Genomic DNA, 27,778 nt, shown 5'->3' on the forward strand with positions numbered 1-27,778 from the left:
ATACTGTGCTCACCTTGAGAATTAAACTTTTTTATTTTTGCCATAGAAAGCTCTAAAAACTAATATCACGTGTTGATTAATGAAAAGTAGAACACAACTTTAAAAAGGATGTTAAGGAAAGACTGTACAACTATATACACCACAGACTGGGGAAACCAAGGAATGTTCACACAGAACATTTCCTAGATCTCAGAACTCAATGTATATAGTTGTCAGCTTCTGCATCTTTTTATAAGCTGCATGCCTTAACAGAACAAAATAAATAAGCAGTAGATGTTATTCAATATTCATTTAGTTCACAGAGTGGAATGTTATGGTATGTATCCCCAGAGAAACCAGACAGTGAGGATGCAGTCACCATTACCATATTCTGCAGCAGATCTGTAAATGGTTTTATATGCATAACAAACGACTGTGAGGTTTGCTACCTTAGTCTGTTGAAATTTTTCATTTCTATATAAATGCTTTGTCAGATTCAACCTTTTTCTTCCATCATCCCAAAGCCAATTTCTTAATATTTACATAAGTTTTTTCATTAAGTTAAACTGGAAGTTAAATGCTTACAAAAACAAACAAAAACACAAATGTAAGTGCAATAGCCAGAAATCTAAATAAAAAGCTTACTCATGGCCCCATAAAAAGTTTTCAAAGAATGAATTTAACATGTTTCCAAACCAATAAATACTGGAAGTGAAATTAAAGAAATGCTTTACATACCTCTGGACTTTGGATATCAAAATCACTTCCAAGGAAAACTGAAGACCCTGAGACACATGCAAGCACGAGTCTTCTAGCAAAAATAGTTACAAAGCCCTAATTTTCCAGTTTTCCTCCAAAAAGAGACCTTTACTAGGCACAGTTTAATTTAAGGTTTTAAATATATCAGCAGCAAATAGTGATAGCCATTATGTTTAATTCTGCTCTCTGTAATGTATGCTTAATTCCAGATCCCAACACAGGCCATTTACTTAACAGTTGGGCTCAATGATCCTTGTGGGTCCCTTCCAACTCAAGACTATTCTGTGATTAAACATGTGTCATGTCAATAACGAAAATAACATTGCATTTGTCTCCACAAAGTTGAGGAAGTGCCACCACAGCACCAGCCAGCTGTGCAACACAGGCAATCCACACTCACATCCATGAGGAAAATGTGTGCCCGCAGAAATGCCACCTCAGTTACACCCCACATTTAAAGCATGACCCATCATATTCAAAGGGGTCAGCAATGTGATCTGGAAATAATCAGGTATATCATGTTCTTGGCTGACAAAGAAGTGCTGAGCATCACATGCACCACACAAACAAATCCTCCTCCCAGCAGTGCTCACGGGGATTTCTGGTATCGTTTTGGTAGCTCGACTTAGATTTGAACTGTTTCCCATTTAGGTGCCTTTCTGTGAAGAGTGCTGTATGTCTAAAACCTTTGAGAGTCATAAAATCAAGATACTAACTTAAAACATGAAAAAGAAAAGAGAAACCTGTGAGTGCAATTTAAGCAATTGAAGGTTTCCATAACTAGTACTATGCACAATAGTCTTTCCCAGTCACCTCTATAACTTGAGGATTTTCATATTACCATTTACAAAAATTCAACAAGTCACTAACTCTGAAATGCTAAACCAGGACTCCAGCAAACAGCTGTTTTCCTCTACCATTTCCTGATCAAGGTGGACATCTAATTCATCTTTTAACTGTTGTAACAGGCACCAAATGAAAGGAGAGTAAAATGGCAACATAATAAACCCAAACCTGGAAACACCTGACAACTAGACAATTGCAAAGAAACTATACTTTGGGTCATGGTGAATAAAGGGTATTTTCTGGTTGTTGGTTTAGTCCTCATCTTCCAAAATGTATAAATGGGGGCAAGTGTGGGGTGAAATCCAAATCCCTGTTACACTTGAAGATTTAGCCAAACAGGCATACAAGATCTACAGCAGCCTCAGTGCTAAACCAATACAGCACTTACATGAATTCATAGATTTGAGAAGTCTTCAGCTAAAAACAAATAATATTTTTATAATTTCAAAATTCTGGACTGAAGCCCTTCTTCTTGAAGTGAAAAAAAAAAAAGGAACAGCACTTTATATCAAACTAATTACTGGCATTTTTTTCCAGCAGTAAGAAAATGCAACAATATTTCTCAAGCTGTAAGAAGGTAAAATTATCTCCTTCCTAAGTGTTCTAAGCTTCTTCACTATTCAGCTGTGTGGGGTTTGGTTTTTTCCCATTGCAAAAAGAGTAAAATAACAAGGTCCAGGACACTGAATACTTAGCTCACCACACTGCCAAGTGTAAGTAAAGTTTGTTCAAGTTAGCCCTAAATGAGTATTGCTTGTAGACAAGACTTTTTGCATGAAGACAGATGATTCATAATATTTATAAAAGCAGAATTAGGATGCTAGCTCAAAAACAGACTACTCCAGTGTAGTAGGGGATCATGTATTTTGGCCCCTTGTTCACAAATGTGAGTTGTGGGATTATTTTTTTTAAATGTTCCATGACCAAGAGACAATGATGAAAAAATCTTACTGTTTTCTTGGTTAACATCTAAACAGAACTCAGCATTAAAGTGCTAACATGAAAGAAAGGGCTTACATGGTAAATATGGGTACAGGAAATACCTCAATTAGTTTAGAAATATTTCTAGCTCTTTAGAAGGAATTGTACATTTTCAAGCCACAAGTCCTCATGTTTTGATCAAATTTAACATATCTGAAAACTCTGATAGCGCCTTAGAATGTCTCACTCTCTATTCAAGTAAATTTTCTGATTAATTGCTTCCACAAAGCACTGCAGTTAACATGGTCCATCTAAGTGTTACCATTTGGTTACTTGGTAGTACAAGTTAACTTCTTTTGACTTTAACCTTTGATTTTACAGCAATTTCAACAGCTCAGTTAAAACAACTGCAATGCTCCTGCACAGAACCCTTTTTTCCAGCATTTCAAACATTTCAGTAAGATTCTGGTATCACAAACTCAAATTCAGTACTTCCTTCTGACGGGTTTTGTTTAAAAATCGTTTCATTTCCCTGCGGAATGAAAATGTCGTCCCAGGTGATTTGTTTGGCTGGAGAGTTGGACGTTGCTCCCTCAGTGCCATCCTTCCCTGAGCCCACACGGTACACAACTCCCCCCTGGCTGATGCCCGGGACGCTGCTGGGCCGGTCGCTGATGTAGGTGTACTGCCGGATCTGCAGGGACCTGCAGGGGTGCAGCCTGTACAGCTTGGTGTCCCCGGAGGGGTCCTGGCTGTGCACGGATTTGATGTGGGAGATGGTGATCTGGTAGTTGATGAAGGATTTGCCGCACGTCAAGCACTGGTACCTGCGCTCCCCGGTGTGGTGCAGTTCGTGCTTGGTGCGATACTCTGCCAGGGCAAAGACTTTGTCACAGTAGCGACAGGGGTACTTCTTCTCCCAGGAGTGCACGTTGAAATGTCTCCGCAGGCTGGTCAGGCACGCGTAGGACCTCTTGCACACGATGCAGATGTAGTAGACTCTGCCGTCCACTATGAGCTCGTAGTGGTCGTCGTGCTTCACTTTCATGCGTTTCCCCTTTGGAGATTCATCGTCGGACTTCTTGGGTGTGTCATCGGGCTTGGCTTCCCCTCCCTCAGAGTCACCCTTCACAGGGATAACTATGTCGTAGGTGTCCTCACCGATATTTGCATACACCTTACAGCCTGTGGACAAGCCTCCTATTTCAGTTGCTGTATCCAATGTTATGATTTTCTGCCCATCTGCCACATTCTTCGATGTTAGACCCGAACTTAATTCCTTGTTGTTTCCAGAAAGGACATCTGAGATTTTTATTTTCAGCTCTCCAGCTTTAGTAGATGGCTCTTGGGAAAATGTAACAACCTGTTTTTTCTGTACACCTGATCCTTCAGTGCTCCCTGCCTTAGGAACAGAAGATTGCTGAACCAAAGAGCTGCTGCTGACCAAACTAGGACTAGAGGAGCTAATGATATCAACATCATCTTCAACAACCTCTTCATCATCAACAGCAGTTCCTTCCACTTCAGTTACAGAGCCATTATTGGATAGCTGCTGGTTCTCCTCAAGTAAATTAATTGTAGGAGTCACATGTGTTTGATGCAAGGAGCTGGCACCAAGTGAGGAGTTAAGCAGAGGCTTGTTCAGCACGATGATATTAGGAGTAAAATGCTGCGGCGTGGCCGAGGAGAATGGTTCAGCTCCTGCCTGTGTCTGGCTCGGGCTCAGCTGAGTGGCAGACAAAGTGAGGTTCTGAGGTGCTGTGCTGTTTGTCACATGGGGAGAGCCACCACTGCCACAGGATTTTTGGTCAGAAGCTCCAGCTGGACTTGAGCAAGGCTGGCTCTGGCTTGCAGCATTTTTGTCTTTAGTACATTCTTTTGGAGGAACAATCTCAGAACAAAAAATGACATCATCATCCTCCTCATCCAAATCGCTCACTGTAATTTTTGTAGTCTCATATTCTATGCCATGTAAGGAGAATGACTGTGTTATAACAGGCATCCCATCTGCTGCCTCCTGGCCCTCTGGCCTGATTACAGTCACCTGTGTTTCAGCATCTCTTTGATTTGGACTAGAAGCTGAAGTTTTTGAAGCACTGTCTTTGACCTCGCTGGGCACATTCTTGCCTTCGGCCGGAGGGATGCCCAGATCAGCTATGAATTTAACACCCAGCTCCTGCCCTGATTTAATCAGTTCATCAAGTAAATCAGATCGGACGCTGATTATTTTGGAACTATAAATATAATTAAGAATTTCTGCAAAAATTTCTGCTCTTACAAAGCTCAGTTCAACCACTTGACCAGCCACTGAGAAAAGCTGGTGAAAATATGTGCTTGAGGCTGAAAGGATGTTTCTGTGAGCTCGAAATTTACGGTCCTCCACAATGACTGTAACATCACAAAAAAGTCCATGGCCACGTTGTTCATTCAAAGACTGAAGGAGCACGCTAGAATATTGTGTGTCTGTTGCAGAAATAAGTTTTTTTTCCTCCATTCCTACAAAAGGAAAGCAAAAGATATCAAATCAGTAAAAATGCAGATTTACAGTTTTAACTGCTTTACAACACTCACATATTTACTGTCTACTCCTTCTTTAGGAAAAAACGAATCTGAGATACCGTTCAGAAGATTATGTGCCACTGCACTCTGCAACTTTGTTTCTTATCGTTGTTTGTCCTTTCCTCTTTCTCCACAAGGTAAGTGGAATTCTGAATAGATCCTCTGCCCTTACAAGGTGAGGAAGAAAGAAGCAACACCTCATCCTAAGCAACAGCAAGTAAGGTTAATTGCAAAACCAAGAAGATGGAAGTTTTGGGCCCCAAAAGCAGCTTTAAACATTATTAGTAATTTCTTTTTAATTGTGAAATGTTCCATAGATTGTTATGAGAAAGCCCAATAGCGTGAAGTTATTTATGGCCAGACACCAGAATCTGTGTGTCTGCATATTACCAGTTAACTGAGTTAATGAAAACACTATGGATAGTGCACTTCCTTCCCCAGAAAAATAAACCTCTCCTTCCCCAAAAACATAAACTTTTTTGAGCCCTATGTCATATATTTGCATGGCTACGTATGCCAAACTGAGACACTGAAGCAGCACCATAGCAAAACAGATCTGCTAAGTCAAAGTAACCTATCTGCCATCACTGCCCAATCAAAGCCCCCAGTAAGGCGCAGAAAGAAACATCAAAATGCAGAACAAGGAGCCACGGGCTCTAATTTTACCCGTAAAACTTTGATTTCCGCAGGCCGAGCCGGATGAGACACCGATGCCGGAGTCCCGCGGCCGCCGCTCGCCAGCCCGGGCAGCGCGTCCCGCCCGGCTGCGCCGCGACCCCGGGGGCCCGGCCGTGAGAGCCGCGCTCCGAGCGGAGCCGCCGCCGGGGCAGCAACGGCCGGTCCGCGGCCGGAGGCCGAGCGGGAGCGGCGGCGCTGACAACGGCAGGCCCGGGGAGCGGCCTGGCAGCACCGGGCCCGGGCTGACGGGCGGTCCGTCCGCCGCTCCCCGCCCGCTGAGCCGTGCTGAGCCCCCAGCGGGGCGAGAGGGGCAGCCGAGCCCGCCGTGCCCGCGGAGCCCGCGTTACCTGCGCCGCGCTCCGGCCGCGGCCCCTCCGCCTCCCGCACCTCCGGACCCTCCGCACCGCCGCTGGAGGGCGCTGCCGCCGCTGCCCTCGGCTCTGACCCGAGCGGCCTCGGGAACCTTCGGGCCGGGGCGGGGCCGGGCCTCGCTCCCGCCGCTCCGGACCCGCCCCGCGCTCCCGCCGCCGGCAGCAGCCCCGAGGCCGCGGGGCTCCGGACGCTGCCCGGGACGCACCGCCCGCACACTGCCCCCCGCCTGCCGAGGTGCCGGGCGTGCGGCCCCGAGCCCGCTCCAGCGCCGGCCGTGGGACGCCCCGGCTCCCGCACATGGGCCTTGCTGCGGCCTCGGCAATTCCCGCCGGGATCCCGGCTCCCCGCGCCCGCGTCCCCGTGGAGGCAAAGGCCGGCACCTGCCCTACGGCTGAGCGTGTGGATAGCGCCGTGCAGACGCTATTTCCCGCCGAGTGTCATTTCCTTCCCGGGGGCACCGGCGCCGCTCTGCCAGCGCTGACGCAGCCGGCACCTCCGCCCGGCACCGAGGGCAGCTCGCAGCCACACCTGAGCCCACACCCGCCCCTGCTCCTCCTCCGGGAGCGGTTGTTGGGAATCCTCTGCGCCACAGGAACACGTGTTAGACTCTGCCAGCAGCTGCACAGACATGCACGGCTTTGACACAAAGTGCCTTTGACCAAAATGACTCAAATGCACATTCGACATGTGGCCACCAAAGTGACACATCCACAGCGCGGCCTCTTGGAAACTCTTGCTGTTCAGGAATGCTCAAAGAACACCAAGATCATAAATGATATTTTGTGTCTTTGGTTACTGATCTGTTCCTTCCCCCCCCCCCCGCCACCATGCATTCTGCGGACTTGAACCACAGGGGTTCCTGATTTTTCTTAAGATTCAAAAACTTTGACAAGAAGAAATGGCCTGTCAAGTTCAACGAGAAACGTAACAGGCCACAGCCACCGGCAGACATGACTGCAATCCTTCACCTCATAAATCAGCAATGAAATGGTCCTGCTCAGGTTTATGAGCAAGAAATACATAATAATCTTTCTTCTAGCAAGAAGATCACCTGCCAGGCTCCCTGTATTTATATAGTTAGCAACAAAAGTTCCTTTTTGAAGTGAGCCTTCAGATTTTAAATGTTAGAAAAGCAGTTTCTCTTTATTTATAGGCTTTACCAGAGAGTCAATTGAATGAGGATAAATAATAGAAAACACTCATCAGGGAAAACATAGGCTTTTCTTCCTCATATGACCCTTCAATTCTTTTCTCCTTTGATACAGGCTCTTCATTATTTTTACACAGGAGGCTATATTAAATGAAAACAATACTGTAGTTGTTTAAATATTTAATCCAGTGCTTTTTTTCTCCTCCAAAAATGTGTGATGGCCCAAATTAAACAATTTCTTAGCCTTTCATCCTCCAGCTTTAAGGACTTGTTTCCTCACTGCCTCTTCCAATACTAAATAACTAACAGGAAAATTTACAGCTACAGATGAGCACTGACTTGGAAGGATCCCTGCTCCTGAGGCATCACCAGATCTCAAAAATCAGGTTTGAACCACTCTTTCTGAGGCACAGAAATGCTGCCTGACTTAAAAGCTGCTGGGAGAGCAGCACCATCTCCTTGGCTTTTACCTTTCTCACAGCAGCTTTTCTCTATGGCAACTCCTTCCGTCAGATATAAAATCTGAACCCCCTGTCACATTGCTGCAGTCAGGGCACAGATAATGCTCTCCCCAGATCAGCAGGTTTAACTGAAGCTGTCACCATCTTGCTGCACCCAAAAACTGAATTTCAATGTGCTTTTTTTTTTTTTTTGTCAGCGTGCATCTCCTATTTTAGAGGTTGTTTTTTCCACTTTTATGTTTAGATAAGCCAAGAAAGTGTTTGGTGATTCAAGGCACATAAAACCTTACAATATAAATACCAATATAAAAGAACCATTTTATCTAAGATATTGATAAGAAACATCTAGAATACAGAACTACACGTGGTCTTTTTGGAACTGAACAAATAAGAGACCCAATAGCAACTTTTATCTTAATGTTGAGAAGTGATCAAAAAAACTTTGGGATGAAGGCTTTGAAAATATGAAGTACAAATTTAAAGAAATTTATGTGCAGGCTTTTGCCAGAAGACAAAAAAGTAAGTTTTCAATTAAGCAATTTAAGATGCTCTTTTAGTTTTAAAAAATCCACTGTGTGAGAATAGAAAATTCTTTTAAAGAGCTGACAAATTTGAGAGACAAAATAACATTCTTCATCATGAAAACACATATTTTGCATTAAAGTAAATTAAATTTTATAAGCAGAACAGTTAAGGGTTTTCAATAAAATTGAAATTCAATATTATCCTACCTAAGACTACCTTTAAGGACAGAAATATTCTTCCACAATGGGAATTTCAAATAAAACATCACTGCTTCTGAAAGACTCTAAAATACAAATTTCCACTATTTGTGCCCTGAAGAAATCTCTGAGAGTATTTCTCCTGCCAATCCCATTACATAAAGCCTCATATAAATGAATTAAGAGTCCAGTGATCCTTTTCATTGACATTAGTAATCGTTGTAGATGCTGTTATGTACTGCATGACATTATAACTTGTGCACTTCAAGTCACCTAACAATATTAGCTAACACAGGTGCAGAGTGCTCCTGAGGCAGATGTTTTAGTCACCAGTTAGTCAGATCTAAAATAATTTAAAATTAGTTTGTCAAAATAGTCCAAAGAAGGGAGAAACTGTGCTGTCCTCACACAGACACAGGCGACAGTAACGCCACACACATGGGCAATCTCTGGGAAATCTTTTCCCTCCCTGTTCTGCATGAGGTTCCTTGCACCCAAAAAAATACACAATTTAAATAGGCTTCTTCCATCTTGCAGAATTTTTTATGCTGCTTATGGTAGGTTTGAGAGCTAAAATACTGTTTCATTTGTGAAAAAGAACTGGCATACCCTGACATAATTTCTAGACAGCATAAAGCAGCATGGGTTTCCCAGGGTGCAGCAGCTGTCCAAAATGTCCCGTTTACCCAGAGCTGGCCAGACCCGGCCGTGTTACACTGCACTGCCAGAGCTCAGCACAAACTCGGGGTTCATTTAAGAAAGCTCCGTGGCAATGTGGTCAAAGCTGAGGGGGGAGGGCGCTCACAGAAGAGTGGGTGTCTTATCTGAATACATAATTTGTATCGTCTTTATAGATAAAGGTTAAGGAAAAGACTTAAGATGATTAACTCCAACCGTGAGCTCAGCGCCAGCACTGTGTTCACCATCACACCGTGTCCTCAAGTGCCATCTCCGAGGGGTTTTTAACATTTCCGGGGATGCTGACTCCACCACTTCGCCGGGCAGCCTATTCCTGTGCCTGATAACCTTTCACATGAAAAAAATTTCCTAATACCCAACCTAAACCTCCCCTGACGCAACTCGGGGCCGTTTCCCCTCGTCCTGTCAGCTTTGCCCTGAGTCGCCGCAGCGGAGCGCCGCCAGCGCCGTGTCAGGCAGGCCGCGCTGGGAGGCGCCGGGCGCCCCAACACCGAGACCGGGCCTTGCCGGGCCGGGCCGTGTCAGGCGGGCAGGAACGGGGAACCCCGCCGGGCACGGTGAGCTGTCCGCGGGGCGGTGCTGCTGCCGGCCCGCCCTGGACAGCTCCCGGGGCCGCGGCCCCGCGCCGGTGCCCGCGGAGCGGGGCGGAGCCGGGCCCGCGCCGCCACCGCCCCCCGCCCGCGGCTCGCGCCCCGCCGGTGCCTCACCTTCCGCCGCCGCCGTGCGCGCGTCCATCGCTGCCGGGCGGCCGCCGCGGGGCACAAAAGGAGCCGCCGCCACCGCCGCCGCGTTGCCGGCCGGGCGGGTGGGGCGGTGACCCCGCGGGCGGGGCCGCCCCGCTCCCGCCCCGCTCCCGCCCGGCCGGGAGGGCGCCGGAAGCCGCCGGAAGCGCCTCCGCTTCCGCCATGGCGCCCGCGTCCCGCTCCCGCTCCCCGCCCGCCGCCAGCTCCGAGCGCCGCGGCCGCCGCAGCCGGTCTCGCTCCCGGTCCCGGTCCCGGTCCCGCGAGCGCAATGGCTCGAGGCGCCTGAGCCACCGGCGGAGCCGTAGCCGCTCCCGCAGCCCCGGCGCGCCGCGCTCCTCCGCGCACCACGGGCACCACCACCACGGCAAATGGCCCGAGTACTACGAGAAGGAGAAGGAGGAGATCCTGCGGCAGAGGTGAGCGCGGGTCGGGCCTGCCCTGCCGGGCCCCGCTCCCGGGATGGGCGGGTGCCGCCGGGCCTGGTTCCGTACGGCCCCGTCACGGCTCTCGGCCCCGTCACGGGCTCTGGCTGCGCTCCCCGCGGGCAGGGCCGCCCGGGGGGACGGGACGGAGCTCGGCTGGAAGGGGGTAACAGCTGCCGCCGCCGATCCTCTGCAGTGCGCGGAGCTCTGCTGCCAGACTGCCCCGCGAGCTTGCTCCTTGCTCCGAGTTGTTTCTTATCCTTCCTGCAGCTGATTCAGGCCATTAGAAACACTGACGTGTAAGACTGAAAATGTTTGTGTACTGGGTGTTGCAAACTAGACATCAGTGACAGTGTTTTCCTTTACAGGAGACTCAATGAGAGAGAGAGAATTGGAGAACTGGGGGCACCTGAAGTCTGGGGACTGTCACCAAAAGTTCCTGACCCAGAGTAAGACATATTCTTTCTTCATGTTTTTTATAATATTAATTACATATCAGTTCAGTTTATAAAAATGCTTTATCCCTGCGTTAGTCATGGTGTCACAATACTCATTGTATCAGTTCCTTTCTGAAGCAGCATAATGAGATTAGTATTTTTTCAACCAATAATACCAATTATGCAGTATGTGATTTATTGTAGATCAAGTGACTGTTGTGTTGTGGTTCTGACAGCAGTTCCCAGGCTAAATTAGCTCTTTAATATTTTACTCTCTTGCAAGGATTGACTCAAAATGTCTTTGGTCATATGTATACCTTTGATCTTGAGTACAGCAAAACAGATTTTAAGTAGGAAACTGTTATTTTACTCAGTTCCGATGAGCACACACCGGTAGAAGATGAAGAGGCAAAATCTAAGAGTAGCTCTTCGGATTCCAGCTCAGAAGGTATTTTGTTTGGCTTGCACGGCTTTTTTGAAAATGGGAAGCTACTGTGGTTTAGAATCTGCTGCTGCTGCTTGCAGGAGGTCCCCTGGCTTAGATGGGTGGAAGTGGCTGGGGTGGGCTCCAGCTCAAAGGAGAGCATTGCTTGGGGAAGATTAGGGAATATATATGGAACTAGATGCTCTTTGTTCTCTAATGTTATGTTTGAAAACATTCCAGAGGAAAAGAAGAAAAAGAAGAAGAAAAAACAGAAGAAGAAACGTAAAGCATCCAAAAGAAAGCGCAGGAAACATTCTGAGGACAGTGACAGTGACTCAGAGTCTGAGCAGAACTCCAGTGGTAAGACAAGAGGGTTTCAGCTTGCAGTCTGGCCTCAGGAAAGGGGGTTTCTGACTTTAGCAACCACTGAGCCTCTCATGCCAGAGATCTGTTTGATATGTTCTCATACGACCAGTACTGCAGGGAGCTTTCTACTAACGCTTCCCAGTATAAACAAGTCCCATCAGGGTGTACTGGGGCATTCTGGTGGAGGCAGTCAGTGCTGGGAATGGGCTCAGGGTTAGGGTAGTGGTTAGGTTAATTGGTAGAGGTAGTGGTTAGTGTAATTCTTAGCAGTAGGGTTAGGGGAGTGGTTAGGCTTAGTGTTGAGAGACTAAAAGAGCCGTATGGCTCCAGGAGCACTGGGACTGGAAAAGGCATGCCAAGGCAATCCCAGCAAGGCCCCAGCATTGCTGTTCCTACATCTTTCTGACCTGGAAAACCCATCTTACTGAGTTTGGGTTAAGGGTAGGGCTAGGGTTAGGGTTGAGAGAGTCAAAGATTGAGCCCACAGCTCCGTGAACACGGGCTGTAAAAGGCATGACATGTTATTCACAGGGCAGTAAGCCACTTAGTTAAAACTAATAATTTATTTTTGATAATACATACACTTTCTTTTTTCAGATGAAGATAAAAAGAAAAGCAAGAAGAGGAAAAAGAAGAACAAAAAGTAAGTGTCATGGTTGCTGTGTCATTTTGGCTGCTGTTGGCTGGAGGGCAGCTCAGTTTTCTTTGCAGGCCCTGAGGGAGCCTGAGGACCTTGGGTAATTTGCAAGAGCCAGCAAATAATATTAATTTGATGGATTTTATTTAAATCTATACAATTGTGCAGCACAAACAATTCCCTGTAAAGCTACTTTCTAACACCCTATGAAAGTCAAAACAGAACATATATATTGTCTTGGTTTCACTGTAAAGTGTTTTATATGAAACAGCAGACAGCCATTCTTCCTATAGGTGGAAGTTGCCTTGAGAAACTAATTATTTGAGTATGATTCCAAGCACCTTCTTTAATGTTAAAGTTTGATAAATAGCATGTCTGTCTGGCTTAATCACAGGAAGAAGTATAAGAAAAAGAAAGCTAAGAAGAGCAGGAAGGAATCCAGTGATTCAAGCAGCGAAGATTCCGATGATGAAATGCTTCAAGGGGATGATCTCTGGATAGAGAGGTCAAGTAGGTTCACCTCACTTCAAACTTGGGTGGAAACTTCTTGGTGTCGTTTTTGTGAATTCCTTGTTAGGTGTTGCTGACCTGTGTAACCCTTCTGATAACAAAGAACAATGGACACAAGATTAATCTTCCTCATTATTTGATTGTTGCAGAAAATACTGAAGCTGACAGTTTGATTGGACCAGAGGCTCCCAAAACTCACGCATCTCAGGATGATAGGCCTTTGAAGTGAGTAGCCAGTTCTAATGGCACTTTGATCAAATCAAGTAAATCAGGTGTGAAAGTTACTATTCAAAAGGGCTGTTGCAACAATAATGCATGCAGGAGTAGCCAGTTCTAATGGTACTTTGATTAAATCAAGTGAATCAAGTGTGAAAGTTACTGTTAAAAAGGGCTGTTGCAACAATAATGCATGCAGAGGGAAAAATGCTGTGTCAGAAACTCACAGACAGAAGTTCTAATAGTGCTAGGCTTTCCCCTGGCTTGAATTTGGGTAGAAGAGTCTGGTTTATGCTTTTTAGCCTTGATTCCTAGAAAAATCAATTGTAAATGCCTTTATTCTAAAGATCTGCAGTATTGTGACTTTGTAGTGTCATCAGAATGAACTCAGCTGATAATGTAAGATGTTGTTGCTAGTGTTGCCATAAGGAAGAAAGAGGCCAACATGTGGGAGAAAATAAGGTGGTGTTTAAAAATGCAGGTGTATATAGTAGTGAAGAGGGAAGTTGGATGTTTAGCTCAGGCTCTCTCTATCTGAAGCTACTGACATCACCACTTTTGTTTTTAAGCTATGGCCATGCCCTCCTGCCCGGGGAAGGGGCAGCCATGGCAGAGTACGTCAAAGCAGGGAAGCGCATTCCCCGCAGAGGCGAAATCGGCCTGACCAGTGAGGAGATCGCGTCGTTTGAGAGCTCTGGTTATGTCATGAGTGGCAGCAGGTATGGCTTTGATGATGGCAGTGGTTCAGTGGAATTTTCAAGAGCTGCTTTCTCTGCTGGCTGAACAGAAGAATGCTTCCAAGCTCTACTTGCAAGCATGGAGGAGGAGGTGCTCTGTTTGCAATAATCTACACTAAGCTCCCCATTGCTAGGGATGGATAGTGAGTTTTTCAAGGACACTTTCTCCTCAAGAGCAAAAGTTATTCACAGGCAATAGTCTTCTAATTATTTCACATGAAGAGGTGCTTGTGTCAGATGGCTCAAAGATGCTCTGTTTGGACAGCCCTGGGGATGTGCTGGCCCTTTGTCTCCAGCAGGAGACAAATCAATGTGTGAGAGGTTGGCTGCACTTTTTTCTCTATGACCAGCAGGAATCTCACTTAAATTTTAGTGAGCCAGCAGCTGACACCCTGGGGGTAGGGGAGGCTTCTGGCTGACTGCCTGAGAACAGACATCCCCAGAAATCAGTTCCTTGTTCTGCCACACTCTTTCCTGGGAAGGTTAGTGTGCACTTTGGAATATCTAGTTTTTAGAGATCTGTTTTGCCAGTTGGCAGGGTAAGCACAAAAAATTCAGATACCAACTTCAAGGACTAAGTATAATTTGCTACAGTGCAAAACTGCAAAGAATTACAAAGGATAAGCTAAGTAATGCACCTAACCATTACTGCAAAAGATTGCCTAGAGTGATTAAAAAAGATACATCACCAGTTACCCTACACTTTACCATCATCAAGATCTGCACATGAGCTGGGAGCCCCAGCCACAGCAAAGGACTGGAGAAGCATTCCTGGGAATTCCTACGTGGTGTGTCCACCTGTAGGCAAGGCCTCCATCTTCACTGTGAGAGGGCTCAGCTTTCAGACTGTAGAATAAACAAGCTTACACAACTTCTAGTGCAGGAACATTTGGTTTCATCGTGTTCTTGTGCTCCACCCAAAGCCTGGGCAGGGCTTGAGGAGGTACCAAGGGAGGTGGCTTTGATCATATACCTTCAAACAAGGCCAGATGCCTGATTTCATGCCTTTGTCTGGCTCTAAATGCTGAAATATAAGTATATTCTTACCACTACATGTTTCACTAATGATCATGGATATTACCTTAGTGAGTGGATACAAATACAACATTTTGTCGGAAGGTTCATCTAGAGGCCAACTTTGGCTCAAGGGCCGTTGTTCAGGCCTTGGTACTTCAGTACCTTTATTTAAAGCCCCTGAAGACATTGAGGGCAGTTGATGGCTGGGAGCTGTGCCAGGGCACTGCTGATGCACCCCTGTCCCCCCACAGGCACCGGCGCATGGAGGCTGTGCGGCTGCGGAAGGAGAACCAGATCTACAGCGCAGATGAAAAGAGAGCTCTGGCATCCTTCAACCAGGAGGAGAGGAGGAAACGAGAGAATAAGATCCTTGCAAGCTTTCGAGAGATGGTCTACAGAAAGACTAAAGGCAAAGAGGAGAAATAATGCTTCATGTGAGCTGTACACCACAGCTTGCACTGCGTGGCAGCTAGTGCAGTCCAGCTGTGATTTGAAGAGAGATGCAGGTGCTGCAGCACCTTTCACCCAACAGGGCCAAGCTCAGGAGTGGATTACTTGTGTCAAGGAAACAGAGTTATTTTCATCAGATTTTCTTGGATGGTTTGTTTACCATCTACAAGGAATCCCTGCAAAGAGAAAGGCTACAAGGCAGGAACAGGTGGGGAAGATTAGAGGTGTCAGTGTTCTGCACTTGCTTTGAACTGACAAGCCAAAGGATCCCGTGGGAAGGTTTTGTTACCTAAAGTCAATAAGTGTGATTTTTTTATTCCATTTATTTTTATTAATCATAGGATCATTTAGCTTGGGAAGGACCTTTAACAAGCTACTAGCACCAGTAGCAAAAATGAAGGAACTCCTGAGTTCCTGTTTTAAGATCCAGAACAGTCCACTATTTTTTCACAAGTCTTTTAAATTTAGGTTTTTCCTCAAAACAGTTGAGTTTGGTTTGTGATTCAAACCAGACATGTACATATTTGTAAATTTCATTTGTAATTTAATACAGATGGGCTTCAGTTACTTTAGAGCAAGCAGATGGCAACTGAGGTGTAAAGCAGCAGTAGTAGGAGGCTCTGATATTCAATCACTGAAGCACGTGGTGAAGAACTGAGCTGCTTGCTTCTTTTCCTCCTATGTTATACATAGGCATCAGTGCACTGGGGTGCAGTGATTGGAACCCCTGGATGTACACAGGTGGGAACAAGGATGTATCTTTCAATTTATTTGAAATGTTTTCATTTATGGAAGTATTCTAGACTAAACCCTTGTTTTAACTCCTGTAGTATTTTACTTTGGTCTGTTTCAGCAGTATTACATGGCTTGCTTTAAACTCTGTGCTTGGAGGCTTTGCTCAGGCAGTGCTTATGTGGTGGTTATCTTTGATTCAACTGCATATTTCCAAACATCTCTCCTAGAACTTCTTTTTCTCAAATGTTTTTAAAACAAAATGGTTTTGAGAGATGGGTTGTTTCTTTTCTGTTCTAATTTATTTTTTTCCTCTAAGTCTAGCAACAGAGATGTCTTGTATATTTATATGAGGAAAATAAAAGTCCTAAAGTCCTATAATGTTTTCCCTGGAGTTCCATAAACCTGGCAATCACAAACAGCAAATCCTGCCCAGCTACCTCTTCCTATTTACACTCTGGAGCCTGGTTCCATCCTGCTGTCCCCACCTGCCAGGGACTGTCACACACAGCCAGCTGCCATGGCAGGGCAGAGATGATTTTGCACAGGTTCAATGCTTCTTATCTATCCACAAAGTAGAAATACTGCTAAGGAAGAGGTTTTTTTTTTTCCATCATGTTTATTTGGTTCTCCACAAGAGAGGACTAGTAATGGTGAATTGGAGCTGCTCATCGGGAAGCAAGTCTTTCTGCACACAGTACTTTATTTTCAATTATGTCATGAAGCCACTTTTCTCTAAACTCACACTGTTCTGGCCTGGAGAAGGGAATAAAAAAAAGGTAGATTGTAAGCATAATAGTGAATCCAGGTTTGGCCAGGTGAGAGCTGGCCTCTATCCACCATGTAAGGCTATCTGCTGCAATAAAAACCATGTAAAGCAGGACAAATTTCTGAGAAGGCAGATGCCCACAGGGTGGCTATTCATGCCTCTGGGGGTGAGGCTAGTGATAAGCAGGGTCGTTTCATGGAGCAAGATTTTGACAGTTTCCACTCCTCTGCTATTATTGCGAACTTATTTACATCGAGCTCCCTGTTTGGTTTTGGAATGGAAAAGCTTGCTAAAACAGAAGAGTAATAACATTTACCTCCGAATCAGCCTGCTGGACTCCAGTCTGTAGAACACCTCCACAGGTGCAGTCTGCAACACAGCAGAGACAGGGCAGAGGCCAGGTACAGCCCCTCAAAATGCAGACATTGTAATTAAGTGAGAGCTACTGTTTACTTTAAAAATAACCTGGATATTTGGTTGGGGCAGAAGGGAAGATGCTGCTCAGGGACTGGCTGGACATTGGTTGGTGAGTGGTGAGTAATTGTTTTCATTTGCACCACTTGTCTTTCATAGTGTTTTTTTCTTTGTTTTTATTTTCCCCAATTTGTTATTCTATTTATTTTTTAATATTATTACACTTTTTTTACACTTACAATTCTCTCCCCCCATCCCATGGTGGTGGGGAAGGAGTGAGCAAGCAGCTCTGATGCTTAGTTGCCAGCTGGGGTTAAGCCACAGAATATTATTTGGGGATCCATAGGTGTTAAGTAGAAACACTAAGGTTCAGTATGACTTAAGCCTGGAGGTAAGAAGTCTACTCTGCAATTTATTTCATTTTTTTTTCCTTGAGTTGCAAGAGTTCATTTTACAGGTGCAAACTTCGGGCTGATCAGGAAAGGGATTCTGAGACACCTTGAAGAGTGAAGTGCCACTCCCTCTCTACTAAGCCCTCATTCTGTAACTCACCTCTACACAATTGTGGCTTGGAAAGGGAAGACTGTAAGACCAGAAAGGCAGATGTAGGATCCTGCCAGATTCTGTTTGCCAAGTTCTGTCAGTCAATGATTTGGGAACTAACCCAGCCTCCTGCTCTGTGCCTTGCTCCCCTTGCCAACCAATGCCATGTTTCTATTAGGCCACATCTAAATCTCCTGCCATTGTTCTGGCAATGTCCAGGCCTTGTCAGCATCTTCACAAGAGCTGCTGGCTCCTTGCCGGCCTCTCCACTGTCCTGGCACTTCCCTGCCTCAGGAATGCCACTGTACTCTTGTCCCTTAAAGGACTAGTGCATCCCCACCATTGCTGAGTACTTACGTCAGGTTTGAGTTTGGAGATCACTATAACGAAGTAGACACTCGCTGTTGCTCTTGGGATGGGTTTTCTGCGTGTCGGGAGGCCCCAGCAAGCTCTGTAATGGTACCTCTTGCTGTCCTTCAGTTCTTCTTCCTCGAGAAATTCTGAGTGGTGAAGCCAGCTTTCATGAATGTCCCATGTCTGTTGAACAAACACATCACACTAAGACTCCCTATGTCCAGTAGAGCTGACTTGTGTGTGGTGCTAAAAAGGAACAGAGGTGCTTTGCTTTTATTTTTCATACTTCTTAACAGTGAGAAAGTGTGGCCTTCCTGAGTGGATGGAATTGTGACTCACAGAAATCAGTTCTTCAATTTGCTGCTGTCCTATCTCCACTGTGAAGTTCTTAGCTGTAGTCCACGGGATATTTTTGATGACATGCTTGCTTTCTGAAACAGATAAAATGCTAACAAATCCTCCTGAAAAGATTCCAGCACTTTCTAGTAGAGCAAACACGATACCTTTCTCTTTTTCCTCGTCCTCTGGGAGCCATTCCTCTGTACTGCTGCTCTCATCTTCCGGGGGGATGTGATCTTTTTGCTCACTGCCTTCCTTTTCCTCCTCCATTGGTTTCACCTTTAGAGAGATAAACGCACAAACATGGAGGGAGCGCTGCTCTGAGAGCTGCAGGCCCCTTGTGAGGCAGCAGCGGGCACTCCCTCACCGCGGGCAGTCCCTCACGGCCCCTGTTCGTACCCCGGCCCCGCTCACCCCGCTTGGCGCTCCCGGGCCGGCGGCTGCTTCTGCCCCGCTTCGCCGGCCAGGCCGGGGGTCCCCAGGCGCGGCGGGGGCCGGGCCCCGGGGCGCTGCGGTCCCGGGGTGGGTGTGGGAGCCCGGGGAGCGGAGCCCGGGCCCGGCGCTGTCCCCGCCGCTGAGCGCGGCCCCGCGGGCACGGGCGGCGCGCGGTCACCATGGCGAGGCCGGGCCTGCCCCGCGGAAACAGCCCGGAGCCGCTGTCCCCGGGGAGGGAGGGCGGTGCGAGCAAGAAAACAGCTCCGGGATCCCGGCAGCTTCTCTGCTTGTCGTATTTTTGCCACTCGGGAGCTAAAGCAGCCTCCACTCTGTGCTCTGTCCAGAGCCCCTCAGAGGGAAAGGATCACCGGGACTGTGCGGGAGAAACCAGAAATGTTTTAGTATATCACAGGGTACTGAACTCCCAGCTGCTTCTCTTCCAGAATGACAAGAGGCCGTGGGGCAGGCGGTAGCAGCAGAGATTGCCCTGCAGCCCGTGTTACCAGACCACAGTGAGCTGTGTCCCGGCAGGTCCATGAGGGGACAGAGGGAGCAGAGATCTGCCTGCACCCCAGGAACGGGCCACGCTGGAGCAGAGGGATGTACCCAGGCTGTCACCCCGTGGGGAGCTCACGCTGGAGCAGGGGGATGTACCCAGGCTGTGACCCCATGGGAGCTCATGCTGGAGCAGGGGGATGTACCCAGGCTGTGACCTCCTGAAAGCTCACGCTGGAGCAGGGGGATGTACCCAGGCTGTGACCCCATGGGAGCTCATGCTGGAGCAGGGGGATGTACCCAGGCTGTGACCTCCTGAAAGCTCACACTGGAGCAGGGGGATGTACCCAGGCTGTGACCCCGTGGGAGCTCATGCTGGAGCAGAGGGATGTCCCCAAGCTGTGACCCCCTGGAAGCTCATGCTGGAGCAGAGGGATGTCCCCAAGCTGTGACCCCGTGGGAGCTCATGCTGGAGCAGGCTCTGGCAGGACCCTTGTGCCCATGGAGAGAGCCCACTGGAGCAGGTTTGCTGGCAGGAAATGTGACCCTGCTGCAGCAGCTGGCTCCTGAAGGACTGCATGTTATGGGACTGTGTGGGACCTGTGGTGGAGCAGTTCAAAAAGAAGTGCAGCCCATGGGAAGCACTCACACTGGAGAAGTTAGTGAAGGAGTCTCCCTGGGAAGGACCCCATGCTGGAGCAGGGGAAGAGTGTGAGGAGTTCTCGCCAGAGGAGGAAAGAGCAACAGAGACATGGGATGACATTGACCACAACCCCCATTCCCCATCACCCTGTGTAGCTCAGCAGGGAGGAGGGAGAAAATATCATGTGTGAAGCTGAACCCAGGAAGAAGGGGGGAGTGGGGAGAAGGTGTTTTATGATTTATTTTAACTTCTCATTACCCTGCTGTTATCTGACAATTCATTAAATAAATTTCTCCAAGTCGAGTCTCATTTGCCTGTGACAGTAACTGATGAATGGTCTCTCCCTCTCCTTGTCTCAACTCACGAGCCTTTCAATGTATTTCTTCTCCCCTGTCCAGCTGAGGACAGGAGTGACAGAGTAGCTTTGGTGAGCACCTGGTGTCCAGCAAGGGTCACCCCACCACAGTAACACAAATACAAGGGCTGAACACATGTATAGCTTTATTCAAAAGTTAAATCATTTTCTATAGATAGATGAATTTTTCAAAGCGTTGACACCTTAGTTTATGTTCTCCAGACCCTGAAAAAGAAAAAATAAGAGCTATATTTGCGTCATTCTTGCCACTAAGGTGCAACAGGGCATATCTGAAAATGCAGATTTTCAAACAATATTTAATTACTCAGATCTTAATTAGAACAAAATGAAAATGCACATCCCCAGAGGCAGGCCAGCTGCAGGCACCGAGTGAGATCTGACAAGAGGACCGGTGCCCACCTCAGCGGCCATGCCAGAGCGCGGGGATTGGGGAGCAGCCCCTGGGTCCCGCTCCCCCCGCGGTACCTGCCCAGCGCCCCAGACCTGCCTTGGACACGTAGTGCTTGTTGACAGCCGACAGCCGCCGGTCCCTTTCCAGCAGCGTCCACTCGAAGGGATAGCGGGCGATCCTCTTCTCCTGCAGGCACAGAACCGCCCGTTGAGGGTCGGACAGGGGCTCCCGAGGGAAAGCGGGGTAAGGGATCCCACAGGGCTGCAGGGACTGGGGGATCAGGGCGGCCCCGGTGGGGAAGCGGAGCCCCAGGGTCCCGGATCCCGGGACGCGCCGCCCCGCCCCGCCCCGCGCTGACCTTGCCGCCGTTAGACAAGCGGTGCATGAAGATGGTGGCTATGCCGGGGATGGTGAGGCAGACGCCCATGATGGCCATGCCAGGCAGGATCTCGTACCACATCCCGCCGGTGTCGGTGCTGGCGTCGGTGTCGATGCCGCTGCCCCTCGCCGAGTGCCGGGGCACTCCCGGCCTGCCCCGCGCCCTTCCCGGCCTGCCCCGCGCCCCCTCACACCCTAGCGGGCCCGAGCGGGCAGCGGGAGCGACGGCGCTGCCCGGGAGCAGTCCCTGGCAAGAAATGAGGCCGTGTTCGTGTCCCGGCTCGCTCTCGGTCCCAGTCGCGAGCGGCTGACCCCGTCGGTACCGGCGGCGGCGGGCGCGGTGCACGCTGGGAGTGGTAGTCCGGCGGAGGCAGCGATACCTTTAAGGCGCAGTCTCGCGAGAGGCGGCGGTGATTGGGTGCGCGCGGCGCAGCCCGGGCCGGAGTCAGGATCGGGATCGGGATGAAGGAGGACAAGGAGAACGCCAGGCCCAAGGAGCGGCGCGGGGCCTCCGCCGGGCCGGGCGTGCTGCTGCCCGCGGGACCGGGCTCGGGCCCCGCCGCCGGCACGGACGGCAGAGCCGGCACCGCCGAGCTCGATCGCCTGGAGCGGCCCAAGGACAAGAAGGAGACGCTCAGCAAGGTGGGGCCTGCGCGCTGCCGGGAACGGCGCCCTCCCCGGTAACGGGGCTCACCCTCTGTAACGGGCCCCTCCTCCCTCTGTAACGGGACCTTGCCCCGCTAACGGGCCGCTTGCGGGCCCTCCTGGGACGGGACGTGTTGGGGGAGGCGCGGTAATGACTCGTCCCGGGCGCTGCCGCCGCCCTGAGCGCCGCTCCTGCCGTGCCGCAGGTGGTGATCCGCCGGCTGCCGCCCAGCCTGACGAAGGAGCAGCTGGAGGAGCACCTGCAGCCTCTGCCCGAGCACGACTACTTCGAGTTCTTCGCCAACGACTCCAGGTACGGCCGCCTGCCCGGTCCGGGCGCTCCCGGGAGCCGCCGCTACCGCCAGCCGGGCCGCAGTGGCGCCGCCGCCTCGTCAGCGCAGCGCTCTCGGTTTGTGTCTCTGCAGCTTGTACCCGCACATGTTCTCCAGAGCCTACATCAACTTCAAGAACCAGGAAGACATCGTCCTCTTCAGGGATCGCTTCGACGGCTACGTTTTTGTCGATCACAAAGGTAAGTGAACGACTCTTGATGGATGCTGTCTGTGCTGTGTGCTGCCTGAGCTTTGGAGGGGTGGGTGTGAGCAGCCACGTCTGACTTGTTTGGGTTTAGTGCCTCAAAAACAGTTCCAATACCCCTAGAAATATGTACATACATAGATCTGATAACATCTAAGTCCTTTAAACGAGCTGGTTTGCAGTGTACACTGTGTTTGCCATACTGAGCTGCATTCATGCAGCCATAAATGTAGTGTTCTTGTCAGAAGATAAAGTTTTAAAGCCTGCTTGTAATGTGTTGCATTGTACTATGCTTTGTCAAAAATTGAGATTTGCCTCAGTTGTATTAGCTTAAAATATTCTTTATTGCACAATGAATGCAGAGGCTGTAGGATGAGGCCATTACATGGTGCTGCTGAGGTGTGGAACTGACAGTCATGGGCAATCTTAAACTAGTATGTCCTTGTCAGCCTGTGAGTTTGCTGGTTTATTAGTATAGTGACAGTGTTAAGGTAACAAATTCTGCTCTCTGTAGAGTGGTTTATTTTTTTATTAAATGGTTTTCTAAATACAATAATGTTTTTATGCTGTGTAAGTAGTCTCTTCTAGTATTGCATATTTCTTGTGAGACTTACCTTTTTGCTTTAGATATGGACAATATAATCGAATTTATATCTGTTTCATCTTTATTTTAATGTATTTTTTTCTCTCAACAGGTCAGGAATATGCTGCCATAGTTGAGTTTGCACCTTTCCAAAAAGCTGCAAAAAAGAAGAGTAAGAAAAAGGATGCCAAAACTGGAACTATTGAAGATGGTATAACAGCAAGCTAGTTTGTTTTTGCACGTGTAGACTTGTAACTCTTAGCAGTAATTTAAATCTAATGTTTTTACTGTGACACTATAGTTCCACCAATAGAATGTTTGCTTAATTATATGTGAAGTTTATGAGCACTGCTTTGTCAGCTAGAAATCTATGAAATATGATTGTCCCAAACAAACATAATACAGCAGCTCATTTGAGCTGCTAACTTATGCGAAGGTGGCATATAAACAGCCCAGCTGAAGTAAATGTAACTGAGCAGTGCATGATGTAAATACTTTTCATGCTACAGTATCTCTTCTTTTTTTCCCTCCCCTTTTTTCCCTTCTCTTCTGTGTAGATCCAGAATACAAGAAGTTTTTGGAAAGTTACAGTGCAGATGATGAAAAATTAACCTCCACTCCTGAAACTTTGTTGGAGGAAATAGAGGCAAGAAACAAAGAGCTAATAGGTATGGAAATCTGTGTACTATAGTTACATTTTCCTAGATCACAAAGAAACAAATATGTTTTGTAATTTGAAGCTCAGCCTGGAGGAGACTGAATTCTTTTGTGTGCCTGCTTACTATTTGTTAAACATTTAGGCTAATATTGTGTATTTTGTTTTGTTCCCATGCTCTAAATTCTTCTGTAGGCTTAGGTTTTAGATGACAAGGTTCCTTCCTGTTGCAGATGTTTAGCCAGAGCAGGCTGTGGAGGGGCTGCATTTCAGTGAGATGCAATGGTGTTTAATGCACAGTGCTGTGATCAGTGGTGTTCCATGCAGACACAAGTTGAGATAGTGTGGTTGGGTAAATACCACCAAAAAATGACCAGGTTGCTCTTTTTAAGTGTTTTACAGGGATCTCTTTAAAAATGGGAGTGTCTGAAAAAAGCCTAATGCAGGCTGAATGTAGAGATAGATGTAAGGGATATCCTATTAATATCCTAAAGAAATTTATAGAATCCTTATAGTTGCCACTGTTTGGAGATAGATTTGGAATATTTGTGTCACTGCTGTGTTGCTGTATATGAGAGAAGGGGAATGTAGATGACAGGCAGGGGAATGTGTAAGGCTGCTTCTCTATATAGAGCTCTGTTGTAGGTATTGCAGTATTGGAAAAGGCAAGATGTTTATATTTGTTTTATCTGTTCCCCAGCTAAAAAGACTACTCCTTTACTGAACTTCTTGAAAAATAAACAGGTAAGACTTACCTCCAGAATTTTCTTGTTTGCCAGTACAATTTGCCCATTGTATGTTGATACATTTCTGCCCTTCCTTTTGAAGAAGGAGCTTTTGACCCAAACTGTCAACTTCTGGTTCATATATTTTAAAGGAGTAGAGTGTTGGAATGGTGGTGCTTTGTGTACATTCTGGTCACAGCAAAACACCTCTTTTTGCATTGGCAAAACAGATTCCATTGTAGTGCTTCCATTTTTAATGCAATATGGCTGAGGTCCTTGTAGATGATCTTTCTCCTAGCACATAATGTTATTTGATCTTCTAGCAATGGAGAAACTCAGAGGTGGGGCAGATTTAATTAAAATTTTAATGATAAATGCTGAACCTAGTGATGTATTTGAGTTTTTTAAGACAGTACAAATTAAGGCTTATGAGTAAAAAAAAATACTGCTGCAACATGTTCAGGTTCACAACAACAGACATGACAGGACTTTTTTTTTCTTTTATAATAGAGGCAGCATTGAGGTGAGTTGTTTGATGGCTTAAAGAGATGTTTTCTGCTGTGGAGAGACACTTTCTCTTTGTTTTTACATGCACAGAGACTGAGAGAAGAAAAAAGAGAGGAGAGAAGGAGGAGAGAATTAGAAAGAAAAAGACAAAGAGAAGAAGAAAGAAGAAAATGGAAAGAAGAGGAGAGAAGGAAGAGAAAAGAAGCAGAAAAATTGAAGAAAGTAGACAGATGCCCAGAAAAAGAAAGAGACAGATCAAAAGAAGAACCAAAGATTAAGGTCTAGAACAGTTCTTTATTATAAACTGTTACACTCCCTTTCCCCTATTATTTGTATATCAGTCTCAAAATGTACTTTGGGTATTGTGTGAAGAATCATATGAGTTTGGTGTTAGTAAATGACCAATTTTTTGTAATATTCAGTAGCAGGCATTGTAAAGGTTTACATGCTGTAATGTTTCATAGTAATATTTAAAGTTTTTGTCATGTGACTGTTGTACATGCTGCGGTAAACAGGATTGTGAATTCACTATGGAATGGAGACTATTTTTAAGCTTTCTAAAACAGCCTGGTTTAGGAGAAAAATCCTAGTCTGCTCTGTGAATAATGCTTACTCATACACTCCAGCTTTTAGAAATACTGTGATTTGCAGTAATATTTCTTTAATGTTTACTTCTTACTGGCCTGTGGTTCCTTTGATGCAATTTCGGTGTTGTGCCAGACAATATGTGTTAGAGTGAGCTTTTTAGTTGAGACTTCTGTTTTCTTTGTAGCTACTTAAGAAGCCTGAAAAAGATGAAAAAGACTTGGAGAGAAAAGAAAAGTCCAAGAAACTGGAAAGAGAGACTCTGAGGGAGGAAAAAAATGCGAGTAGTGCATCTGCCAAACGATCTGATGGGGAGACAAAAGAAGAGAAGGCAAAAAAGTATTCTAGTACTTGCTATAAATATATATGTATCTATAACTTGTTTCCTGATTGTACTGAGGCTTAGGCTGCTCTGCCATGACCATATTTTGAAATTCCTTTCAAATGCTTTTTCTCATATAAGGCATGAGCTGTGTTCTCTGTGCCAGTGCACATCCCCGTGATTACAGAAAGCTTTGTGATTTACCTGGAAATTCTTCATTAGTGGACAGATTTTAATATTTTTACAGCTCATTATAGGAACTCCACTAAGGAAGCCCGTGTGTAGGTGAATGCAGCAGGCTGTGAGCACTCTCCTTGCAATGAGATAATTATTATAACCATGGCAAGAGGAGAGGTGTTCTCCACTTACCAGTTCCTCTAACTCTTGTAAAAAGTCAAAGTGGAAAATGTAATTCTCAACAGCTCCATGATCTGTTTGAGGTTCAGTTCTGCCATGTGAGAAATACAGATAAGACAGACAAATTCAGATGTTTTTTCAAATCCAGAAGAGATTAGGCTGGGAAGCTCTAGTGGTCAGTGTCCTCTCTGGCTGTCGTGCATGACTTGGGCTATCACAGCCTCCCAAGAGCTCCCTAGTACCTGCCAGTGTGTCATCTTCCTATTGCACATTTACACCACTATTACATTGATCTCCCAGCTCTGTTTGATGAATCTTTTGAGCTTAATTTTCAGTTTTGTTTTCATACAGATCAGAAGATGAGTGTGTAAAGGACTACAGGGACCGAGATAGAGATTTTGACAGAGACAGAGAATATGAGAGAGCACAGAGAGAGAAACTGAGGCGCCAAGAAGAGGAGCGTCGGAGGCAGAAAGAGCGCTATGAGAAAGAGAAGGTTTTTAGAAGAAAAGAGGAAGAGGTGAAAAAGGAGAGAGACTTACTCAGAGAAAAGGGAAAGAAAAGTGATCTTACAGACTTTACCAGCAGCACGGACAAATCTGAGAAAGTAACCAAAGACGATAAAAAAGAGGATACAATTAAGAGGGATCGTATCAGAAACAAGGTGCTGGATTTCTTTAAATTCATGTGTTGATTCTTAGGGGTCTGTGGTTTTTAGGATAAAAGCACTTTAAGGAAATAACCATATGGTTTCTCTGTTGAAACTTCTCCCTGTTCTGCAGCAAACGCTGCCATTGCTAGGAATGTGCACTAAAATTTGCTTAACAGTGATATTTCTTATCACTATATAAGAACTAATCCAAGAAAACATGGGTTAAGTTGTAAGACACTGATCCCTTTTTTATTTGCTGTCTTGTGCTATAGGCTATCTCTTTAAGGTGTTGGTAGAGTATCAGTAATCTGTTTGTGTCTGCTGATCTTATGATGCCTGAAAATGCATCTCAGAGTGGGAGTGTGATTGAACAGGTTCCTTAAAATAGGAAACTGCAACTTGCAGAATATGACACGTGCTCTGGGTTCGAGAAATTATGTCCTGAGTGTAATTTTATGTACTCTACAAAATCTGGCTTTGCAGTATCTCTGTGGTTGTTTTCTGTATCACTTAAGACATGGTCAGGAACAAATGAAATTTAAGGTTTTGAAACTTTGAAGTTGGCCTCTCTTCTGAGAGGATGTGAGCTGAACTCAACAGGAAACGTTACAAATAACCTCAACTCTGAGCAGTGTTCATTATGGTTTGAACAGGGACGTTGCTTTTCAACAGAGACAACCTTGATTTGGGACAATTGAAGTTACTTTGGCGCCACTGTGGAATAATTAAACTTAGCCTGAAAAGTTTGAATTTGAGCCATTTCTAATACCATAGAAATGATGCCATAATAACCCTGAGAGCAGGGAGTTCTGAAAGAATCTAAATAGTTTTGATTTATTTCAGGATCGCCCAGCAATGCAGCTGTACCAGCCCGGGGCCCGAAGCCGGAGCAGATTGTGTCAGTATGAAGACAATGCTGCAAAACCCCCAGATCAGGGAGTGGAAAAGAAACAAGAGGGTGAGAGCAGTCACACGAAGGAAGAGGAGTGACTGATGTGCCAGCCTTATGTGTTCTGACTGTCTGTGCAGCCAAAGAGCTTGTACTACGCAATCCAGAAGTGCCTTCGGAGCGAACAAGGAACAAAGGAAGAAAAGGGGGCATTGTGCTGTTGGATGTTTCTGGTTAAAGAAACTCAGTTGTAGATTCCAAATTTGAAATGTGTTCTCATTGTAATATTTTCAGTTATTTGAACTTATTTTCCCAGCATCTAACTACAGCAGAGAAGAGAATCTTTG

At 46.5% G+C, this 27,778-nt stretch overlaps 5 protein-coding genes across 8 annotated transcripts; 2 read left to right on the plus strand and 3 right to left on the minus strand.

The window, feature by feature from the left end:
• Positions 1 to 14: 14 nt before the first annotated feature.
• Positions 15 to 9,926, minus strand: ZBTB33 (zinc finger and BTB domain containing 33). 4 transcript variants are annotated; one of them, XM_063170618.1, is made up of 2 exons: positions 9,854 to 9,926; positions 15 to 5,001 (listed from the first exon to the last, which is right to left on the minus strand). In XM_063170618.1, exons 1-2 carry the CDS (start codon positions 9,879 to 9,881, stop codon positions 2,960 to 2,962), a joined length of 2,070 nt encoding a protein of 689 aa, XP_063026688.1. In that variant the 5' UTR covers positions 9,882 to 9,926; the 3' UTR covers positions 15 to 2,959. The 4 variants fall into 4 exon arrangements, with proteins under 4 accessions (XP_063026688.1, XP_063026689.1, XP_063026691.1 ...); XM_063170619.1 differs by lacking the exon at positions 9,854 to 9,926 and adding an exon at positions 6,495 to 6,628; XM_063170621.1 differs by lacking the exon at positions 9,854 to 9,926 and adding an exon at positions 6,090 to 6,121.
• Positions 9,927 to 10,051: 125 nt separating this feature from the next.
• Positions 10,052 to 15,352, plus strand: NKAP (NFKB activating protein). The gene is made up of 9 exons (XM_063170624.1): positions 10,052 to 10,305; positions 10,680 to 10,760; positions 11,123 to 11,196; positions 11,413 to 11,532; positions 12,136 to 12,181; positions 12,570 to 12,685; positions 12,835 to 12,910; positions 13,471 to 13,620; positions 14,907 to 15,352. The coding sequence occupies exons 1-9, from the start codon at positions 10,052 to 10,054 to the stop codon at positions 15,079 to 15,081; spliced, it is 1,092 nt and encodes a 363-aa protein (XP_063026694.1). The 3' UTR covers positions 15,082 to 15,352.
• A 56-nt stretch (positions 15,353 to 15,408) lies between these two features.
• On the minus strand, positions 15,409 to 18,748 carry AKAP14 (A-kinase anchoring protein 14). Its single transcript, XM_063170625.1, has 6 exons — positions 18,671 to 18,748; positions 18,421 to 18,535; positions 18,257 to 18,348; positions 17,921 to 18,100; positions 16,923 to 16,975; positions 15,409 to 16,593 (listed from the first exon to the last, which is right to left on the minus strand). Exons 2-6 carry the CDS (start codon positions 18,524 to 18,526, stop codon positions 16,506 to 16,508), a joined length of 519 nt encoding a protein of 172 aa, XP_063026695.1. The 5' UTR covers positions 18,527 to 18,535; positions 18,671 to 18,748; the 3' UTR covers positions 15,409 to 16,505.
• A 1,565-nt stretch (positions 18,749 to 20,313) lies between these two features.
• NDUFA1 (NADH:ubiquinone oxidoreductase subunit A1) lies at positions 20,314 to 21,353 on the minus strand (the record flags this gene model as incomplete). The annotated part of the gene is made up of 3 exons (XM_063170918.1): positions 20,314 to 20,409; positions 20,693 to 20,782; positions 20,955 to 21,353. Coding segments are annotated over 3 exons (510 nt in total), but the record flags the coding sequence as incomplete, so codon positions are not given.
• Positions 21,354 to 21,421: 68 nt separating this feature from the next.
• On the plus strand, positions 21,422 to 27,700 carry UPF3B (UPF3B regulator of nonsense mediated mRNA decay). Its single transcript, XM_063170626.1, has 10 exons — positions 21,422 to 21,616; positions 21,826 to 21,932; positions 22,045 to 22,151; positions 22,852 to 22,950; positions 23,297 to 23,407; positions 24,095 to 24,138; positions 24,717 to 24,905; positions 25,399 to 25,550; positions 26,242 to 26,554; positions 27,386 to 27,700. Exons 1-10 carry the CDS (start codon positions 21,437 to 21,439, stop codon positions 27,530 to 27,532), a joined length of 1,449 nt encoding a protein of 482 aa, XP_063026696.1. The 5' UTR covers positions 21,422 to 21,436; the 3' UTR covers positions 27,533 to 27,700.
• Positions 27,701 to 27,778: the final 78 nt, after the last annotated feature.

This window comes from Melospiza melodia, chromosome 16, assembly GCF_035770615.1.
Source record: "Melospiza melodia melodia isolate bMelMel2 chromosome 16, bMelMel2.pri, whole genome shotgun sequence".
Classification (NCBI taxonomy): Eukaryota; Metazoa; Chordata; class Aves; order Passeriformes; family Passerellidae; genus Melospiza; species Melospiza melodia.

What these genes read in the sequence shown, in the direction of transcription:
- ZBTB33 (XM_063170618.1), bottom strand. Translation starts at nt 9,881, where the DNA reads ATGGACGCGCGCACGGCGGCGGCGGAAG. An exon ending in GCGCACGGCGGCGGCGGAAG is followed by an intron (nt 5,002 to 9,853) that starts GTGAGGCACCGG and finishes TTCCTTTTGTAG; the next exon opens with GAATGGAGGAAAAAAAACTT.
- NKAP (XM_063170624.1), top strand. Translation starts at nt 10,052, where the DNA reads ATGGCGCCCGCGTCCCGCTCCCGCTCCCCGCCCGCCGCCAGCTCCGAG. An exon ending in CCAAAAGTTCCTGACCCAGA is followed by an intron (nt 10,761 to 11,122) that starts GTAAGACATATT and finishes TATTTTACTCAG; the next exon opens with TTCCGATGAGCACACACCGG. An exon ending in GTCTGAGCAGAACTCCAGTG is followed by an intron (nt 11,533 to 12,135) that starts GTAAGACAAGAG and finishes TTCTTTTTTCAG; the next exon opens with ATGAAGATAAAAAGAAAAGC.
- AKAP14 (XM_063170625.1), bottom strand. Translation starts at nt 18,526, where the DNA reads ATGGAGGAGGAAAAGGAAGGCAGTGAGCAAAAAGATCACATCCCCCCG. An exon ending in GGACGAGGAAAAAGAGAAAG is followed by an intron (nt 18,349 to 18,420) that starts GTATCGTGTTTG and finishes TATCTGTTTCAG; the next exon opens with AAAGCAAGCATGTCATCAAA. An exon ending in TCTCCAAACTCAAACCTGAC is followed by an intron (nt 16,976 to 17,920) that starts GTAAGTACTCAG and finishes GCTGTGTTGCAG; the next exon opens with ACTGCACCTGTGGAGGTGTT.
- UPF3B (XM_063170626.1), top strand. Translation starts at nt 21,437, where the DNA reads ATGAAGGAGGACAAGGAGAACGCCAGGCCCAAGGAGCGGCGCGGGGCC. An exon ending in TTCTTCGCCAACGACTCCAG is followed by an intron (nt 21,933 to 22,044) that starts GTACGGCCGCCT and finishes GTGTCTCTGCAG; the next exon opens with CTTGTACCCGCACATGTTCT. An exon ending in CGTTTTTGTCGATCACAAAG is followed by an intron (nt 22,152 to 22,851) that starts GTAAGTGAACGA and finishes TTCTCTCAACAG; the next exon opens with GTCAGGAATATGCTGCCATA.